This window comes from Silurus aristotelis (genome assembly GCF_946808225.1).
Source record: "Silurus aristotelis genome assembly, chromosome: 9".
In the NCBI taxonomy this organism is placed as follows: Eukaryota; Metazoa; Chordata; class Actinopteri; order Siluriformes; family Siluridae; genus Silurus; species Silurus aristotelis.
In genome coordinates, this window is record NC_139582.1 from 6,743,141 (window position 1) to 6,762,090 (window position 18,950).

Genomic DNA, 18,950 nt, shown 5'->3' on the forward strand with positions numbered 1-18,950 from the left:
TGTGTTTATGTTAAAATAATAAAATTGATTCATAAAAATATAATTATTGATTATAAAATGACATAAAATGTGAATACAGTATACTGTATGTACTGCATACATAAAATAGCACGTCTTACCTACATCCGCTGCTCCGGCCGCTAACACACAATACATTACCGCTAAATTGCAACTCCCAAGCAAGCAAAATGAACAAAAAACAACACGGTGGGTTCACGTTTATTATTATATTTAGAAAATACCCGTTTTTATGCCGGTTGTATCATTTTCTTTTCTTTTATTTATCCGCCACACATTAAAGGCCGGTCCGTAAAAATATCTTCTGACAATAAACCGGTCCGTGGCACAAAAAAAATTTGGGGAGTATTAAAAACTTTAGGGAAATTTAGAACAGATAAAAATGTGATCATGTTGTGATTAATCACGAGTTAATCGTGCAAATAAATCAAGATTTAAAATATTTGAATCGCTAGACAGCCCTAATACATATATATATATATATATATATATATATATATATATATATATATATATATATATATATATAGCCCCTTTTATTTATATATATGTGTATAATCTGTTTAAAAAAATTCCAGGTTTATCTCTAGTTTTTTTTTTTTTTTTTTTCTCCATTACTCAAATATTATTTCCATAATTGTTTGGATCCCAAAATTTCACAAGCGATTTGTGCTCATGATAAAGTCCCAGTAACGTGCAGCGGCCTTTTATTGCATTCCTGCATCATTTTGCACGAGAAAGAATCTTGATGCATCCAGAAGTCACTGTATTTAGTGCTGTATTTTCACTGAGGAGTGTATAGCTGAATGTCTGAGTGTCTTTTCATCTTCATCTTCCACAGCAACAGGCCCATGCTGTCTATCCTACTCTGATGGTCAGTGTTTGAGTGTTTTGTGCAGATGTGTGTGTGTGTGTGTGTGTGTGTGTGTGTGTGCATGTGCTGCAGGAGGCTTGATCCATTTGAGCTGCTCTAACAGTTGCTTTGTGTGTTTCTGATCAGAGTGGTATGAGTTAGAGGAATTAGCTTTACTCACAACTGACGTTAATGTAATCAGCACAGTGACTTGTGTTCTTGTGTGTGGGTGTGTGGATGCTCAGTGGGTAAGGTATTGGACTTTGTATCGGAAGGTTATGAGCTCAATTCCCAGTACCACCGATCTATCACTGCTGCCCCCTGAGAGACGCTCTAAACCCTCAACTGCTCAGTTGAATAAAATGAGAACAGTAAGTTGATGTGGATAAGTGCTTCTGCCAAATGCCACAAATATAACCGTGTGTGTGTGCGCGCGATATCTTTATTAGCTTTAATACTGTTACACGGCACTGTTTGATGATTATTTCTTTATTTTGAATTGCGTCTCTCCAGAGGGAGGCGATGCATCTGTAATGAGGCAGTTTTATGATTCTTCTGGCGCAGAACTCATTAACAACTCCCACCACACAATAGTTGTCCTCCTCTCTCGCTCACTTTCTCTTTGTCTTCTCCCTTCTTTTTCTCTCCCCGTCATTACCTCTTTCCATTTCACTCGTAAACAGGGACTCTTTCGTTCAGGCCACATTATTGATGACTGAATTAACAGGAAACACAATGTAGCAGCTAATTGCCCGTTGTTAAATAGGTGTGGCGAGTCTCTCTCTCTCTCTCTCTCTCTCTCTCTCTCTGTGTGTGTGTGCACCTGGTATCCAGCACCATTGAGATTTCTTGCTCTATCACACCTGATTCAATTCATCCACTAATTATGGGTTTGAGTCTCTTTCTTTTTTTTTCCGCTCTTTTCCCACTCAGTGCTCAGATATGATGTTTAAATCACTTTTTCTTTTTTTGCTGTGTATTGATTGACATGATTTACGCCATAACATACTTTATCGACCACTCAGCTGATATATTGCTAACAGTGTGTGCTGGAATACAGCGCTTGTGGACGTGTACTTTGCAAATCCATTTTCCATTCACAAGGTGCCTAAACTCAGGCGTCTGGGGCTTGGGAACAGTATATTTCATTTCTGTTACCGCGACAATGAGTTATTTTTTATTACCACCATATATACACACATACAGGGAGTCCCCCGACTTGCGATGGAGATGCGTTTTAAAGATCCCAATGTAACTTGAAAGTATTGTGTAGAGACACGGCCTAGCCCACCCAGGAGTCTTTAAGAGTGGTGATCATTATGGGGTAGTGTAATGCATATTTGTTTATTTAACAAATTACAGTACGTCATTTAGCAGAGCAAAATGTATACCGTATATTTCGGACTATAAGCCCCTACTTTTTCCCCACGTTTTTAAACCCTGCGGCTTATTTATGGATTTTTCCTGGGTTTTTCTCGGTTTCACAAACTTCAAGCCAAAAAACTGAACCCCATAACATTAGACCAATGAAATTTCCGAACGGAAACGAAAAAAACGCACCTCACCTGTGTTCTGAGCTGCACGGCATCGGGAGAAAAAATGTTTTTTTTTTTTAAACACACGACGATGCCAAAAGATAAACTCCCGAGAGAAATATTTGTGAAAGGAAGGAGAAAGACAGTGAACAATGACTTTCTTGGTAGGCTACTGTTTAGATACAAGCCGTTGTAGCGCGTTGAGTCTGGGTGAAGGGAGAGCTCACTAACTCCATTTGCAACAGAAATCATATAAGCACAGACAGGTTTCCAAAACTCGTGCTTTTTTATTTTTGTTGGCAACAGCGTTACGGGTTAGTCAAAGAAACTTAGAAATGAGCATCAGAAAAAAATAAGGACATATTCCTCGGTCTTGCACACATGCAGTAATCTCCTGACACAATCGTACTTACAACCCCACAACTACACTGTTTTACATGTATAGGACAGGAAGAGCTGTATGATGCTATTATGAAAGCTAAATCAACAACATGTCAGTTAGATCCAATTCCCACTAAACTACTGAAGGAAGTGTTATATACAGCTGGTGAGCCTCTTTTAAATATTATTAACTCCTCACTATCGTTAGGTCATGTCCCTAAATCCCTCAAGTTAGCAGTTATTAAGCCCCTCAAAAAAAAACCTAATCTGGATCCAAACACGCTATCGAATTACAGACCAATTTCAAATCTCCCATTTATGTCTAAGATTTTAGAAAAGATTGTCGCTGCCCAGTTATGTAACCACTTGCAGGAGAACAATATCTTTGAAGAGTTTCAGTCAGGTTTTAGGCCCCATCATAGCACAGAAACTGCTCTAGTTAAAATCACTAACGACCTGTTTTTAGCTTCAGACCAAGGCTACATCTCCCTATTAGTTTTACTAGATCTTAGTGCTGCGTTCGACACTATAGATCATGATCTTCTCCTCGATCGCTTACAGAATTACATCGGTATTCAGGGACAGGCATTAAGCTGGTTTAAATCCTACCTGTCCAATCGTTACCATTTCGTAGATTTAAATGGAGAGCTATCCAGGATAATGCTAGTAAATTATGGCGTGCCACAAGGGTCAGTTCTGGGACCCCTGCTTTTTACAATATACATGCTTCCATTAGGAAATATTATTAGAAGGCATGGAATTAGCTTCCATTGTTATGCTGATGATACCCAGCTATATATTTCATCCAAACCAGGCGATACAGCTCAATTAGCTCGCATAACTGAGTGTGTTGAAGAAATAAGAGATTGGATGACCCATAACTTTCTGCTATTAAATCCTGATAAAACGGAGATTTTGCTCATCGGCCCAAAAAATAGTACACAGAAGCTCCAGCATCTCAGCCTGCATTTAGACGGTTGTTCTGTAACTACTAGTTCAACGGTAAAAGACCTGGGAGTTATTTTAGACAGCAACTTATCTTTTAAAAATCACATCAATCAAGTTACAAAAACAGCCTTCTTTCACCTTAGAAATATTTCTAAGCTAAGAAATATGTTATCTATATCTGATGCAGAGAAGCTCGTCCATGCGTTTATGACCTCTAGAATAGACTACTGTAATGCATTACTAGGTGGATGTCCTGCATCATTAATAAACAAGCTTCAGTTAGTTCAGAATGCCGCAGCAAGAGTTCTTACTAGGTCAAGAAAATACGATCATATAACCCCAATCTTATCGTCCCTACATTGGCTTCCTATTAAGTTTCGAATAGACTACAAACTACTGCTACTCACTTATAAAGCACTAAATGGTTTGGCTCCCATGTATCTATCCAGTCTCTTAACACGCTACAATCCGTCACGCTCCCTGAGATCTCAAAACTCTGGGCTTCTAGTAGTTCCTAGAATAGCAAAGTCCACTAAAGGCGGTAGAGCATTTTCACATTTAGCTCCTAAACTCTGGAATAGTCTTCCTGACAGTGTTCGGGGTTCAGATACACTCTCCCAGTTTAAGTGTAGATTAAAAACATATCTTTTTAGCAAAGCCTACACATAACACACATCACGCACATCACATCACAACCTTGTGCTCCAGAACATCTGATCACATGCACATTATCAACTTGTGCTGTTAATATCATGAACAGCAGCTACGCTAATTCCTCTCCACTGCTTCTCTTTCTCTCCCCATCCCGAGGCTTCCTGAGGTTTGGCCAGCTCCAGTCACGTCCCACCTCGTGAAGATTATGGACCTATGGATGATCATGGAGAAGTAGATGCCGAGTGTTTAAAGGCCCTGGCATGGAGAAGCTGATGCTGGATCTATGATGATCACAAATTGTTCTGTATTGTTGAAAGATTTATGACCAAACTTTTGATGTCACCCATATGAGGATGGGTTCCCCTTTGAGTCTGGTTCCTCTCAAGGTTTCTTCCTCATATCATCTAAGGGAGTTTTTCCTTGCCACTGTCGCCACGGCTGCTCATCAGGGACAAACGCACACCATTCACCTTCACTGTTGTTTTCTGTAAAGCTGCTTTGAGACAATGTCTGTTGTGAAAAGCGCTATACAAATAAACTTGACTTGACTTGACTAGCGGAAAAATGCGGCGCCAGGCTATTCCCGAAATGGCGCTCTGCTCTTAAGGGAGCCGCAACATATTTCACCCGTTACACCGTGTTACAGGCACTGTCTTTCGTTAAAGCATGTGTAAAGTTCATTAGTTTCAATGTAGACACCTGCAGCTTATTTATGTTTAAAATGAAAATCTTTGTCAAATTCAGTGGGTGCGGCTTATATATGGGTGCGCTTAATAGTCCGGAAATTACGGTACTTGTACTTTATAATGTATAAACTTACTACGGTATATGCGGCAGTGGGCGCACGGGCGAGTGGTGGGTGGAGCCAATAAAATGTAGAGAGACGAGAGCTCAAATTTGGCTTTGAAACACCAAAAACACAGGGGAAGGCGAGGCAGGAGCACATCCTAAAAGCATCCCGATGTATCGCACAATGTTTAGCCGACGCTCTATGATTAAAAATTTTTTTTTTTACGATTTTGTTGTATTGATTTAAGAGGGACTACCTGTGTGTGTGTGAGAGAGAATATATAAAAGACAGGCATTGGGGGGAAAAAATGCTGAAGCATGTGTAAATCAGCACACGGGTCCATTCTAATAAAAAAGGAATAATAGAAATTTGTGACCAGCATCTTGTCTGTACGGGCCAAAGCTTTTAACCTGTGCTTCCCTGATTCTGCACCTTGTGAGTGGAATGGAGCTCTGATCAAAACACTAATATGTGTTGCAGGACGTGGGAATGCCACTGTGTTTGTACTGTACGTGTCTTGCACGAGGGAAGCGGCACACGCCTCCTCGTTTAGCATTCAGTGTCTGCTTTACCTTTTCCCAGCAACCCACTTGGACTTCTTTGTGTATGTGTTTGCGTGTGTGCGATTTCCCGCAGCAGCAGCAGCTCCAGGCTCAGCACCTCTCTCATGCGGCACATGGTCCCCCCGTCCAGCTGCCCCCTCACCCCTCAGGCCTGCAGCCCCCTGGCCTTCCCCCAGTCACAGGCGCTGGGTCTGGTCTGCTCACGCTCGGCGCACTGGGAAACCAGACCCACTTACCAGTCAAGGACGAGAAGAATCATCTCGATCTGGAGCACAGAGGTACACACACACACACATGCATGCGGAAGCGTATATTTTTGCACACTTTGTTCAAGTTGAAGAAAAACGTGTACTGACTCTTCGTTTCTCTTCTGGTGTCTTCTGGAATCCGTTCCTCCTGTTCCTCCTCGCATTCCTCCTGCGGATGCAGACCGGGAGTCGAGCACGGTGAGTGTGCCGAGGGTATCCGCTCGACATTGACTCCGAGACGCGCCGGTTGCTGATGGCGGCTCTTTTGCGTGGTATTAGAGAGGCGAGCCGCATTACTGGCCGTTAAGCCCTTTTTAAATAAAGTAACGAAAAGGAAATGGAGTCGAGGTTTAATCCTGCGCCGCCTTTAATCCAGGTAAAAAATGAGCGACGGCACAGGCCAGGGATTAGCAGCTCTATAATTTCATCACAATTAAAAAAGACTTTGACTCTGTGTCTTAAAGGATTTGTCTTCTGCTGTAACCCCCCCCCTTTACCCCCGCGTTCTAGCTTCTCTCCGCCCCGGTGTCTCTCGGCTCTCAGGACGATCTCGCTTTCGTTCAGGCTTCATTTATTTTCCGTCTCATCAGACGGGGAAGGTTTGCAGGCCCCGAGGCAGCTTCATCTTTCCCTTTATTGTCTGATCCCTCTGTTCTGTTCTGTATCAAATGCCCACTTGTATTCTCTTTGTCCAGTAAGCTGGCTATGAGCGATTGGGCGTGCGTGCGTGCGTGCGTGTAATTGGCAAGCAGCTTGAATGGATGCAGTCATGTCTGCAGAAATCAGAGCCTGTTGCTGATTAGCACTTAGCGCCGCGGTGGCCATTCCGCTCTGCGCCTGCCTGGCCTTCCTGTTGTCACGGATCATCTGATAGGCCGTCTGAGCTTCCCTTATTGAGTGATGTTAAGCCGGCCTTAAAAGGGCAGCCAATTAAACCTGCTGTGGGGCAGCATATATATATATATATATATATATATACACACACACACACACACACATGCACACACTTGCTTGCGGATCCTCCACCCTGTCGTGTTATGTTGTCTGCGACGTCTAGATTTATTTATTATTTTTGGATTAAGATGAGATTGAGACAAGAAGTGTAGGCTTCTACCCTGGACAAAGGCTGCATTGAGGTGCGCTGTGGCATGGCCCCGGCCACAGGATTTGCCTGGCACCAGCGCCTGGCATCTCTTTGTTTCATCTCCAGGCAAGAGGAGAATTCTTTCTGTCTGGAGGACACTTCCCATAGCCTGACCACATCCTCCTTTTCATCTTTCTTTCTCACCCGCTCTTTCTGGATGAATAGGGCCTAGTGAGAGCCTGGGCTTGGCATGTCTGCCCTGGCAGTCTTTCTCTCTGGTTTGGGGAGGACGCCATCCTGCTCAAGCATGCCCACAGCCAGTGGCACACGGTGCCCAGCCAATAAGGCTGCCAATGCCCCTTTTGCTTGTTGTTTTATGTCCTTTCTTTTCCCTTCCCATCTTATACTTTTGATTCTTTACTAAGCCTTTCTGACTTAATGCCATTTCTATGGCACAAACGTGTGTGTGTATATGAAATGTTTATATATATATATATATATATATATATATATATATATATATATATATATATATATATATATATATATATATAGCGCCAGTCTCTAAGTACCTCATTCAGTTCCCTCCTCCCTGTATTCCCACTTTGTCTTCCTCTCTCCTTTCCTGTCTTTTTTTTTTTTTTTTTGGGTGTGCGGTGGAAACCCACCAAGAGCAATAATGCGCGTGAGTGGTCTTGGCAGAAAGCCAAGCAGCCTGGGTAAGATGAACGAAGACACACTCACACTCACTCTCTCTCTCTCTCTCTCTCTCTCTCTCTCTCTCCCTCTCTCCTGCTGTGTCTCTGTTCTGCCCTGCTAAGTGTAGAGAGAGAGGTTAACTGTTGGCTTGTGTTTGGCTAAAGAATAGAGGAAGAGAGGAAAACAAGCTGTCCTCTGGCTGGTTAACTCTCATGGTGGGAGGCTGTTGATTCTGGTCAGCTTGTTTACGTTTTGCTCCGTCGCTTCCTCCCTTTTCTCAATCCCATCATGCCACCATATCCGTGCTGTCAGGATCACTTCGCTCTTGCTTTCGCTGTCCGGTCGGCGCACTGGTGGGGCTGCGCGGAGCATTTGAAGCGTAGTGCCCCTCGGCCCAGCCCTGAGTTTGTTCAGCTGTCTTGGCTGTTTTGCTTCACTGGGCCTGGACGCCCGTGAGCAGCTCTCTGGCTGCCAGTCCGGCTTCAATGCATCACTGCGTGGAGCTTAACCCTCTGCTCCAGCAGTGTTTACTTTCGACAAGGGCTGGATTTACACACACACACACACACACACACACACACACATACATCCCAGTGGCTGCAAGTATGTGTTCGGGTTATTTCGAGTTCTTGTCCGTCCATCCAGGTTTTACCTACTTTGGTCCAGAGAGGTTCTCTGTGGGGTCTTTATTAAGGTTTAGATGTTCTTATAGCCTCTGAGGAACATTGAACTACTTTAATATATTTATTTTCACACTAGGACTGAGTATTTTACAGTCCTTACTGTTTATGCTGCATAGGTTTGGGCAATATGGTGAAATGATTATAGTATTCAGCAGTAGTAAATAGTGCATTAACGAGGAAAAGGCGGATTATTTTTAAACCATAGAATTTTTAATCTGAGTGGTCACAAGGTATATGCACAGGAATGGCAGCTTTGCTTTATATTGTATTATAATCTGTGCTGAATGCGTTATATTTTAAAAACATTCCATTTGGAAACGGTTAACAAAATATTTGATGGCGTTTCCTTTGTAAATAAAAAAAAAAAAAAAAAAAGCCCAACATTTTCTATGTAAAAGGATTTAAACATGTCGGCATGCATTAATGTAGCGTCGTAGTCCTCACGCTCTCCAAACCTCGCGTTTGCTCGCGTTTTATTACAGATTTGATATATCTTCATACTTCTCGGTTTTGGTACATATTTCTTTGTAATTCCAGTTATTTAGTTTAAAATAATTTAATTGGATCAGAAGGTCATTAGTTTTGAAATCCCAGAACTACCAAGCTGCCACTGCCGGGTCCTGGAGCCAGGGCCCTTAATTCTCAAATTCTTAGTTGTAAAGTGTCTCGATAAGGGTGTCCGTCTGCCAAATGCCAGAAATATAATTAAACAGTTTCTGACCAATTTTTCCACCTTTGCCCCTGCAGAATAACTCCGTGTCGCCGTCTGACAGCCTGAGGACCAGCGAGAAACACAGGGCCTCGTCTGACTACAGCTTGGACTCAAAGAAACGTAAAATGGAGGAAAAGGACAACTTAAGATATGTAAGCATGCACCCATACAGCTGTCAGCACAATTCTGGGTCAGGTTCCATAAATCAAAAAAGGATGGACTATAGATATTTATGAATTTATGCACGTTCTGTTTTAACTCTTTGATTAACAGCAATGCTTTGTTCTGGTGTAGGACAGTGACGGTGACAAGAGCGATGACCTGGTGGTTGACGTGTCCAACGAGGTAACTTGCACTAATTATATTGCATGTTCAGATCGATTGCATATTTCTTTCCCAAATCATGATCCAAATCTTGTACATCAATAACCATATTATGGTCAGTAACTACGAGCACAGGCTAAAACATATTTAAATATGTCTATATTAATATTTCTGATTCTACTCATCATTTTCCAGTAATGTTGTGAAGAGATATTCAAGGAATTAATAGCTAGAAATGTTTGACAGAATGCAGTGCAGATGTGAAAGTAAGCAGCGTCGGTTACTGACTTTATAAAACCGCAGTCGTGTTTAGGAACTGTTGTGAAGCCTGAAGCTCTGGATCTTGTTCTGTTTAAGATAAGTGTGCAGATTTGGAGTTGAGGGAGCTGGACACACTGAATGATTTAAAGCGCTGCCGAGTTTTCCTAAAGTGACGTAATTAGTAAAATGCAAAGTTAATTCTTCATGCTGGTCAAGCTCTGAATTTCTGTGCTTTTTCTATGCAGGACCCACCCACTCCAAGGGGTAGCCCCTCTCACTCTCCCCCAGAGAACGGTTTGGACAAGGCCCGTGTGCTGAAGAAAGACGCCCCAAACAGTCCAGCCTCTGTGGCTTCATCTGGGAGCACACCATCTTCCAAAGCCAAGGATCACCCTCATGTAAGAGCTGAGCATCTGCCCTCCTCTCTGTTATTGCAGTGACGACATGGCGATATCGGCCTTGTTCTGTCCCTCTGCATATAAACCAGTTGAGATTAAAATAGATTAAAAGAGAGTGCAAAGATAAAGCGCCTTTTCCTCCTTTTTTTCCCTGTTTGGACGGTGCAGGAGCCTTGATTTAATCCAGATTATAATAAGATGCCAGGATTTGATTGGATTAGCACGAGCGAGCTCTGTGATCGTCTCTGGATTTGTGCTTTCGCAGTTTTCAGCTTAGCTGCTTTGTAATTCTCGGTTTCCGATTTGTTCAGAACGATAAATCCTCGACGCCCGGCCTGAAGTCCAACACTCCCACCCCGCGCAACGACGCCCCCACCCCAGGAACCAGCAGTACGCCAGGACTCAGGCCCATCCCAGGGCCCAAACCTCTTGGCATGGAGGTGTTGGGTAAGAGCATACTTGGAGAAGACACCAATGCACATACATAATGTTTCCATACGTTTGCCTGGTTGTGTTTGTATTGGAGATTTGTTTCAGAAATTCACAGCCCAGACAGTGTCTGATGTGCTGCTTTATGCTTCAGTAAAACTTTGTTATGCAAATTTGCCTCATTAGATTCTGGCAAACCAAATGACTGCATTAAAATGTGTGTGCAGCTCCTGCACTGCGGCCTCCCCTGTCCTACACCACGCCGTTCGCGATGATGGGTCATCACCCAGAAATGAACGGCTCGCTCTCCAGTGCGGGCGTCTATGGCCTCATCTCCCCTCAGATGAGCGCAGCAGCCACAGTAGCAGCCTACGGCAGACCGTCCATGGTGAGATTCCTCCCTTCTTTCCCTTCCGTCACCACCTTCTTTCCCAGGTCACATAATCTCTTTAAATATCACCTTTGCATGCGTGCTGCTTGACTTGATCTTTTGTACTGGGTGTGACGGGCTTAGGGCAGAAAAGTGCTGGCTGCATGTTTTTACAAGTCTTTTCCGTGGCGAAGAGAAGAGGGTTCGAGTGGAGATACAAACTCTGGTATGCAGCGCCACGGTATTCAGTCGCGCACATGTTTGTTTTCGCAGCCTGGATTCGATCCACATCCTCACATGCGGGCTCCAGGTCTCCCAGCCAGCCTGACGTCAATCTCCGGCGGAAAACCGTGAGTGCCTTGTTTTTTTAATGTTTTGTTAAGCACATGTAAATGGGGTCAGTAAATTAGCACAACGTCTGCCCCCAACCTCTGGACTCACCTTGGAACATTTGGAGGCGGGGCCTAGTGAGAAGTGCTGCTGTCACAAAGATGATCACTTGATGTAGCACAGAACATTCATTATATCATTTGTTCTATTATGTTTAAAACAAAACAAAAGTAAAAAAAACAAGATGGCCACCCAGGGTTTTCGCAGAGTCTTAAAAAAAAATTTAGGTCTTTAGTCTTAAATTCGCTGTTTTATTTCTCAGATCATTTTAAACGTCTTAATTTTCCAATGTCCTTGAAATGCTCATGTAACACTTTAGAGAGGGTTTTTTTTTTTTGTTTCTTTCTTTTCGTGGTATTTTTATTATGACTGAAAACAACATGCAACAGCTAATAATTTTTCTGTAATTGGCCCAAATCTCTTTTGGATCGTATCCCAGACGTAAAACGGATTTGATTTTTCAGTTATGGGGAAATGCAACTTTAGCGACACTTGGCTTGTAAAAGAATGAATTTCGGGCTTGTTTAAGGCGAGTCGCCAAGAACCTATTTGTCTTTGTGTTTTTGATGTCGTGATATAGGTCTTAAATTTCATTTTTAATGCTCTTAAAAAGTCATTTGACTTGGTGATACCTGCAGAAACTCTGCCACCAGAATGAAACACTGTGCTGCTTTATCCTACGATCGTTCTGTCTCTCAAAAATGTACGACTTTGGTTACTGCATTTAGGGATGAATGGGGGAAAGATTGTGCAGGTTTTTTTTTTTTTGGTTATAATTTATATTAACCAGACGATTCCGGTATGATTGAACACAGTGTTGTTAGATTTTTCCTTTTATCTGACTTGCTTTTCTGTTCCAAACAGAGCGTACTCGTTCCACGTCAGTGCAGATGGTCAGATGCAGCCCGTCCCTTTTCCTCCAGATGCGCTGATCGGCCCAGGCATCCCACGGCACGCACGCCAGATTAACACTCTGAGCCACGGCGAGGTGGTCTGCGCCGTCACCATCAGCAACCCCACACGCCACGTTTACACTGGTGGCAAGGGATGTGTCAAGATCTGGGACATCAGCCAGCCTGGCAGCAAGAGCCCCGTTTCCCAACTGGACTGCCTGGTAAAGACCTGGGGCTTTGGGTTAAGCTTCATGTGTGTGTAAAGTGTCAGAATGCTGTTCTTAGTCACAATGATACACAGTTGTCAAAAAAGCTGCTGGTGGCTTCTTGTCCCACCAATGTAGTTTTTAGCAAAACTATGCAAACCAGTGGACACACTTGTAATATCTCATTTGTAAACCCTAACCATTAATGTGTACCTGTCGAGCTGAACAGTGCCAGTATTTCCCTTTTTTGCCACTGGTTTGAACCACAAGCTGTCAATCAAACCTTGTAGTGTATTTTATTAGATTTTATTTATTTATTTTATAAACATTTTTTCCCCAGTTTCTCTTTTTTTATCATCAATTTTGCACTGTAGCCCTCAAGACTGGGATCTTTTTCAGTAGTTTATACTTCTTGCTGAGATTTTAATGTAGGACCAGACAGCTTTATCGACAACGATCTGACAACGATAAACGAATCGTTTTCTCTCTTTTTAATGTTGTAAAATTGATTCTTGGGTGGGGGGGGATCTTCCAAAAATAAATATTGCAATATGCTTCATAAATGTAATTGGCTATTATTTTTCAATAGATAACGTTTTCTGGCATGCAAACGTGTTCCTTCGCAGCAGAAGAAGGGGGTGGCGTGGTGGGTGGAGGATGAAAGGACGGAGTGGATGTGATGAGCTGTTCAGTGGCTATCATAAAGTGATTTAATTTGTCTGAAAGCTCCCGGTTATCGATCTGGCCTAGCGAGCGATTCAGGCGTCTGTTGTTAATCTGAAAATGTGCTGCATCCTCTCTGGAACTCCGACTAGAAACCTTTTAAAAGATACATCTCCCCCTCCACCGATACACACCCCACACACACACACACACACACACACACACACACACACACCGACCGCCCCCGCTTGCATGCACTCAGCTGCAAGCTCTTATCAGCCTTTTCTCCTTCTCCAATAACCTTCATAATCGCCACACTGAAAGGGAAAAGGCTGTGGGAAAAGAAAAGGCTGCTTGCTCGCTCGAAACCGTGGCATTTTGTTTTCACTTCCTCCCAAGCAGCGATGATTACAGGGAGTCGAGAAGGAGACGCATTACAAAAGACTGGGCGGGGAAAATTACATTAGATTACATGGTGTTCTCGGAATATTCGAGACGAAATTTCCTTAGGGTCCTCGAACAATCGCTCCTTTTATAAACTAGCACTTTTTGACTCGCATTGTTCTCACACTCTCGTTCTCTCTCTCTCTCTCTCGTTTTTTTTTTCTTTCTTTTTTCTCTTTCTCCGACTGAATCTCGCCGTCTTTAGAACAGAGATAATTACATTCGCTCCTGTAAGCTGCTCCCAGACGGCCGCACACTGATCGTGGGTGGCGAGGCCAGCACTCTGACCATTTGGGACTTGGCCTCTCAGACGCCGCGCATCAAGGCCGAACTGACCTCATCAGCCCCAGCTTGCTACGCTCTGGCCATCAGCCCCGATGCCAAGGTCTGCTTTTCCTGCTGCAGCGACGGAAATATTGCCGTGTGGGATCTACACAACCAGACCCTTGTTAGGTGAGCACAGCAGTTGGTTTTGTGTCGAGTATTATGCATATTATAGATGGTAAGATTCACAGATTCGCTTCGGTGAATCTTCATAAAAGTTAATAATGTGATTCATCGATTTAAAGTGTGCATCGGATGGGCATTCTTTTTTAAACATATTTGCATTGACATATAAATAATTTTGTCATTATTAGTAGATGCGCTTTACTTAAGTGACCAATCATTTCTGACTAATATTTTAGAATGATTTCCCCTTTTCTCAAGCACGTTCCCTCAGTGCCAATGCTGCCGAGGCGTGTCCTGTGAGTTACACAGAATAGATTAACATGGCAAAGGTAGAGCTGCGTCTTCCTGGAGATTTAACAGGAATAGAACGTCTGGGTTTTTTTTTTTTTTTTTTGCACTACAAAGGCATATTTGTGAAAAGGCCATGCATTAGTAGTCTGAAAGCACTTAAGTAAATGTATAATTTGCTGTCTATCTGAATCAAAGAAATAAAAGATAATTAAATCTGTACCATATTGAATTGCATAGCATCCTATTTTGTCTGTTGAATCGCATTGTGTTGATTCGAAATCGAATCACACTGCATCGAAACTTCATCGCATCGCACCGGTAGCTGCTTCATATGTATCTTAACACTGATTTATGCATCGCATCAGCCTCAGTTTCACTGGAAACCTTGTGTATTATGCTGGTGTGTGTGGGTCAGTTTACAAAGTGCTGACAATGTGAGTAAACATTTTGTTTTGCTGCTGGTCCTGCAGGCAGTTCCAGGGTCACACAGATGGCGCAAGCTGTATAGACATCTCTCACGACGGCACTAAGCTGTGGACTGGTGGCCTGGACAACACCGTCCGCTCCTGGGACCTGAGAGAAGGACGTCAGCTCCAGCAGCATGACTTCACCTCACAGGTAACTCAAATAAACACCTATATATACATGCATTCTATATAACACCTATATATACATGCGTTTTATTTATATATATATATATATATATATATATATATATATATATATATATATATATATATATATATATATATATATATATATATATATAATGCATGTATACCACCTATTCATATATACTGAAAGGATCAGTTAATTGATCATCATGACTGGCTGTAAGCTGCTAAGCCGCACTTTGTAGGTTTCATAACATGTAGCTTCAAAGCCAGACTTCTCGTATTCAATAAAGAGCAGCCGTTTCTGCAATAATTGCTTTCTTTCATGAAGAAGCTCTTTGACAGATCTGAGCTGACAGAAGATTCTCATTTAGTTACTGTAATCAGTTTGTATTGTTCGAGATGATTCTGAAGCTTGTGGCCAGAAAAGTGTCCCCTTAGTGTGATTGTATGTATGCCCTGCTAGTGTGTGTGTGTGTGAGAGAGAATAACCACTTCTGCCATGTCTTTTGCAGATCTTCTCGCTGGGCTACTGTCCGACCGGTGAGTGGTTGGCTGTAGGGATGGAGAGCAGCAACGTGGAGGTTCTCCACCACACCAAACCCGACAAATACCAGCTACACCTTCACGAGAGCTGCGTGCTCTCCCTCAAATTCGCCTACTGCGGTAAGGCATCTTGATTGTTCCCTATTGCAGCTTTTTTTTTTTTTCTTGTTTTTTTTCCTTTGATTGTCTTCTTTGCATGCACAAAGCCACTCTGCTACGCTATTCGCACATAGAAGCACGGGCTTTAAATGGAAATGCCTTTATCACCTTGCTCCTGTCCTTGGCCATCTGAGTGTTTCCTTTCAGTGTAGCGAGAGCGCGTGTGCTCGTTCTCCCCTCCCGCACTAACTCTTGATGTTTTCCGCTCTGAAGGTAAATGGTTTGTGAGCACAGGGAAGGACAATCTGCTGAACGCCTGGAGGACGCCGTACGGCGCCAGCATTTTTCAGGTACGTGACTCAATAACCGACCTGCTCTCATTCGCATCGCAGCGTGGCCCCGATGGGACTGAGATTGATGTGTTCTTTAGCCGAAGCCGTGCAGTCCGAGATGGTAATTTCGAAGCTTTTAACTCGACGACTAGGAAGAGTGTAGGTGGTGATGTGTGAGGAGCTGCAGGTTAAAGAACTTTCTTAGCTATTCGGAGAGGTTCAAACCGCATTCGGTTCTCAGGAATGGAAGCGTCTTTATTTGAGAAACAAGCGCGTAGAGAGATGTTATTGTTCTCGTTATTTATAGCGTTTATACCACGGCGCTGTTGAATTTAGCGAATTTCATTAGTCAGAAGGTGTTGATTAACAGCAGCTCTGACAGTATTGCCAACAAATCACAGCTTTATATTTGCACTGTAGTTCATGTTATTGTTTCTATAGTAACAATAGTACCACTCGTATTCGATAGTAACAGCGAATTCGCAGGGTCTTGTGCGGTTACATGACTGGATGCAAAACACGAGCGAGTTGTTGATTTCTACGAGATGTCTGGGTCTTGTGTGTCTGCAGTGTCAGCACTTTAGGGTAAAGAGTTTCAGAGGTAAAGCTGTAACTATTTTCAGGCACAGGGCTTTGGTTTATTTTGTGGGAATGAATTTTAACAGCAGATGTAATTAATGATTATATGGACTAAACTGGTTAAGCGGATGTTAAAGAACACGATCTACATAATCTATAGTTAAACGGCTATAATAAAAAAAAGAAAAAGGTACATGTGCATATTGATGTATTTTTTATATATATATCAATATAATAATAAAAACAATTTTCTTTTCTATTTTTTTCTCTTAACAGTCAAAGGAGTCCTCGTCCGTCCTGAGCTGTGACATCTCTGCTGACGACAAATACATCGTGACAGGATCTGGGGATAAGAAGGCCACAGTGTATGAAGTCATTTACTAGATTAAGGAGTGATCCACTAAAACCCAAGGACCTGTGACCAGAGCTTTTTTTTTTAAGGCTCATTAACAGTGGAACTTGTGCGATCCCGTCCCTTCTCTCCAAAGACCCACAAGATCTGAAACCTTACCGTGGTAATAATTGCCAACTGGGAATTAACGTGATTATTTTTTTTTGTTTTGTTTTTTATTCCTTTTTTTGTGATACTGGACTTGTCTACTACAGGACCTTTTGGACTAAAATCTGAGGATCGCAAACTGACGACACTAAAGAAGTACTCATGTTGGCTTTTGTGTTGGGTCTAGTCATGAGATTCTTCGGATCTGTGTGTGTGCGCGCGTGTGTGTGTGTGTGCACGGCTGTTTCTTCAGTCATTTAGTCCTTTAATTTCTTCTTCGTTTGAACGAAAAAGCAACCGATCTGTGATGCAACATGAAGCAGTGCTTCATTTTTAGCCTCCCGCTCCCTGGACGACTTGTGAAAAGTGTATATATGGAGTAATAAAAACATTTTATAAATATATATGATTATATGTACATATCTATATTTCCTTGTCCTGGTATACTTGTGATGGGTTTTCTTTGTCCTCATGTCCTCGATGCTTGAGAAACCGTAGTTTAGGACCTACTTTTTTTAAAAGGTGGATTTGTCGTTTTTTTTTCGTTTTGTAAGCAGACTCTGGGTTGCCAATTAACAGCCCACATCAGGGTGGACACGGTGTTGAACGAGGACCTTTTTTAAAAGCTTGGCTGGTTCGGTTTGGACATTTTAAAGGTACGCCGCAGCAGCCACGGACGATGCATTTTTGGACATTGCAGACGGTGGTTTGACAGACAATGCCAAATGTTCGAATCTTTCGAGTCCTGGAGAGCACCCAGAGGAACGTGGGGAGATGTTTGTAAATTAAAACCAATATTAAACTTGGACAGTTAACTAACTTTTCTCAATTGTCTGTTCCTTTGGCCTCATTTGTTCGATGATGTAATTGGAAATGGAAATATGGTGGCACTGGGGGTTGGGGGAACACAAGGTTTGATGGACATGTGCTTGGCTCTTAGTCTGTCACTCGCCCATACAAATAGTCGGCTCATTTCCTTTTTAATTTTACACACAACGGACTGACCGAGCGGGTTCCTATGTGAAGAGTGCAGGAGCACGAGTGTTTTCACAACCTGCTCTTGACCGTGATGATGGGCTGAAGCATGCCGCTTTGTGTGGGAGTGTGTTTAAGCCTGAGAGGAACTATTGAAATGCGATCCAAGCCATTCAAATTAGTGCATATTGCATTACTGTAGAAGTGGCATTTTTCCCTTTTTTATTTTACTTTATTTTTTTTTCCCCTTACTTCACACCAAATTGTTTAGCAATCTGTCATAATAAAAAAAAAAAATAAAATAAAAAAAAATCTACTCTGTATAAGTCAACTTTGGTGACTCAAGAACATCTGGATGCTTCCTTAGGTCTTATGATGAGCTTTTATTTTTCTCCTGCATACACTAAATGAATGTCCCAGAAATTCTAGGATATCAACCTCTCAATTTCCAGCCCAGGATTTGCCCAACTGCGGTTGTTTTCTTTCCGAGCACGAAATCTACTTGTGATAAACAAATAACAACTGTTGTTGTTTAAACAGCCTGAGCAGATACAGGAGATTGGAGTCTAATCAGACTTGTTGGAACTGAGCGCTGTAAAGAGAAATCATGTGGAAAATAAATGATCGAGCAGTTAAACGGGTCGCATCAGTAAATAAAACAAGCAAAGCCTAATTTTCCGACCAATAGTGTGGTTGTGTGTGTTCTGCTGGAAAGCTGCAAGTTGTTACTTCTCATTAGACTCGTTATCATTTTGTTCAAATTTTCTATTTAAATCGTTTATTACATTTTACACTTCTGTACATTTATATATATTTTTATATATATATATATATATATATATATATATATATATATATATATATATATATATATATATATTATACACACACACACATACATATATATATATATATTTTTTTTTTTTCCGCTATTACTGCATGTGTGCAAGACCGAGGAATATGTCTATTATTTTCTGATGCTCATTTTAAAGTTTCTTTGACTAACCCGTCACGCTGTT

General features: G+C 42.1%; 1 protein-coding gene across 16 annotated transcripts in view; it reads left to right on the plus strand.

Annotated features, from left to right (window-relative positions):
* The window catches only part of tle3b (TLE family member 3, transcriptional corepressor b), a 35,490-nt gene extending 17,715 nt beyond the window's left edge, over nucleotides 1-17,775 (plus strand). For 2 of the 16 annotated variants that reach the window (XM_083549916.1, XM_083549925.1), the window contains exons 8-22: nucleotides 860-892; nucleotides 5,816-6,020; nucleotides 6,172-6,188; nucleotides 9,204-9,320; nucleotides 9,463-9,513; nucleotides 9,999-10,151; nucleotides 10,463-10,598; nucleotides 10,808-10,968; nucleotides 11,095-11,300; nucleotides 12,205-12,454; nucleotides 13,752-13,999; nucleotides 14,758-14,905; nucleotides 15,417-15,567; nucleotides 15,820-15,896; nucleotides 16,734-17,775. In XM_083549916.1, coding sequence (XP_083406042.1) covers nucleotides 860-892; nucleotides 5,816-6,020; nucleotides 6,172-6,188; nucleotides 9,204-9,320; nucleotides 9,463-9,513; nucleotides 9,999-10,151; nucleotides 10,463-10,598; nucleotides 10,808-10,968; nucleotides 11,095-11,300; nucleotides 12,205-12,454; nucleotides 13,752-13,999; nucleotides 14,758-14,905; nucleotides 15,417-15,567; nucleotides 15,820-15,896; nucleotides 16,734-16,841 — 2,061 coding nt within the window. In that variant the 3' untranslated portion in view covers nucleotides 16,842-17,775. The remainder of the gene's footprint in view (nucleotides 1-859; nucleotides 893-5,815; nucleotides 6,021-6,171; nucleotides 6,189-9,203; nucleotides 9,321-9,462; nucleotides 9,514-9,998; nucleotides 10,152-10,462; nucleotides 10,599-10,807; nucleotides 10,969-11,094; nucleotides 11,301-12,204; nucleotides 12,455-13,751; nucleotides 14,000-14,757; nucleotides 14,906-15,416; nucleotides 15,568-15,819; nucleotides 15,897-16,733) is intronic. The other 14 variants (XM_083549924.1, XM_083549927.1, XM_083549931.1 and 11 more) reach the window with 7 other exon arrangements.
* Nucleotides 17,776-18,950: the final 1,175 nt, after the last annotated feature.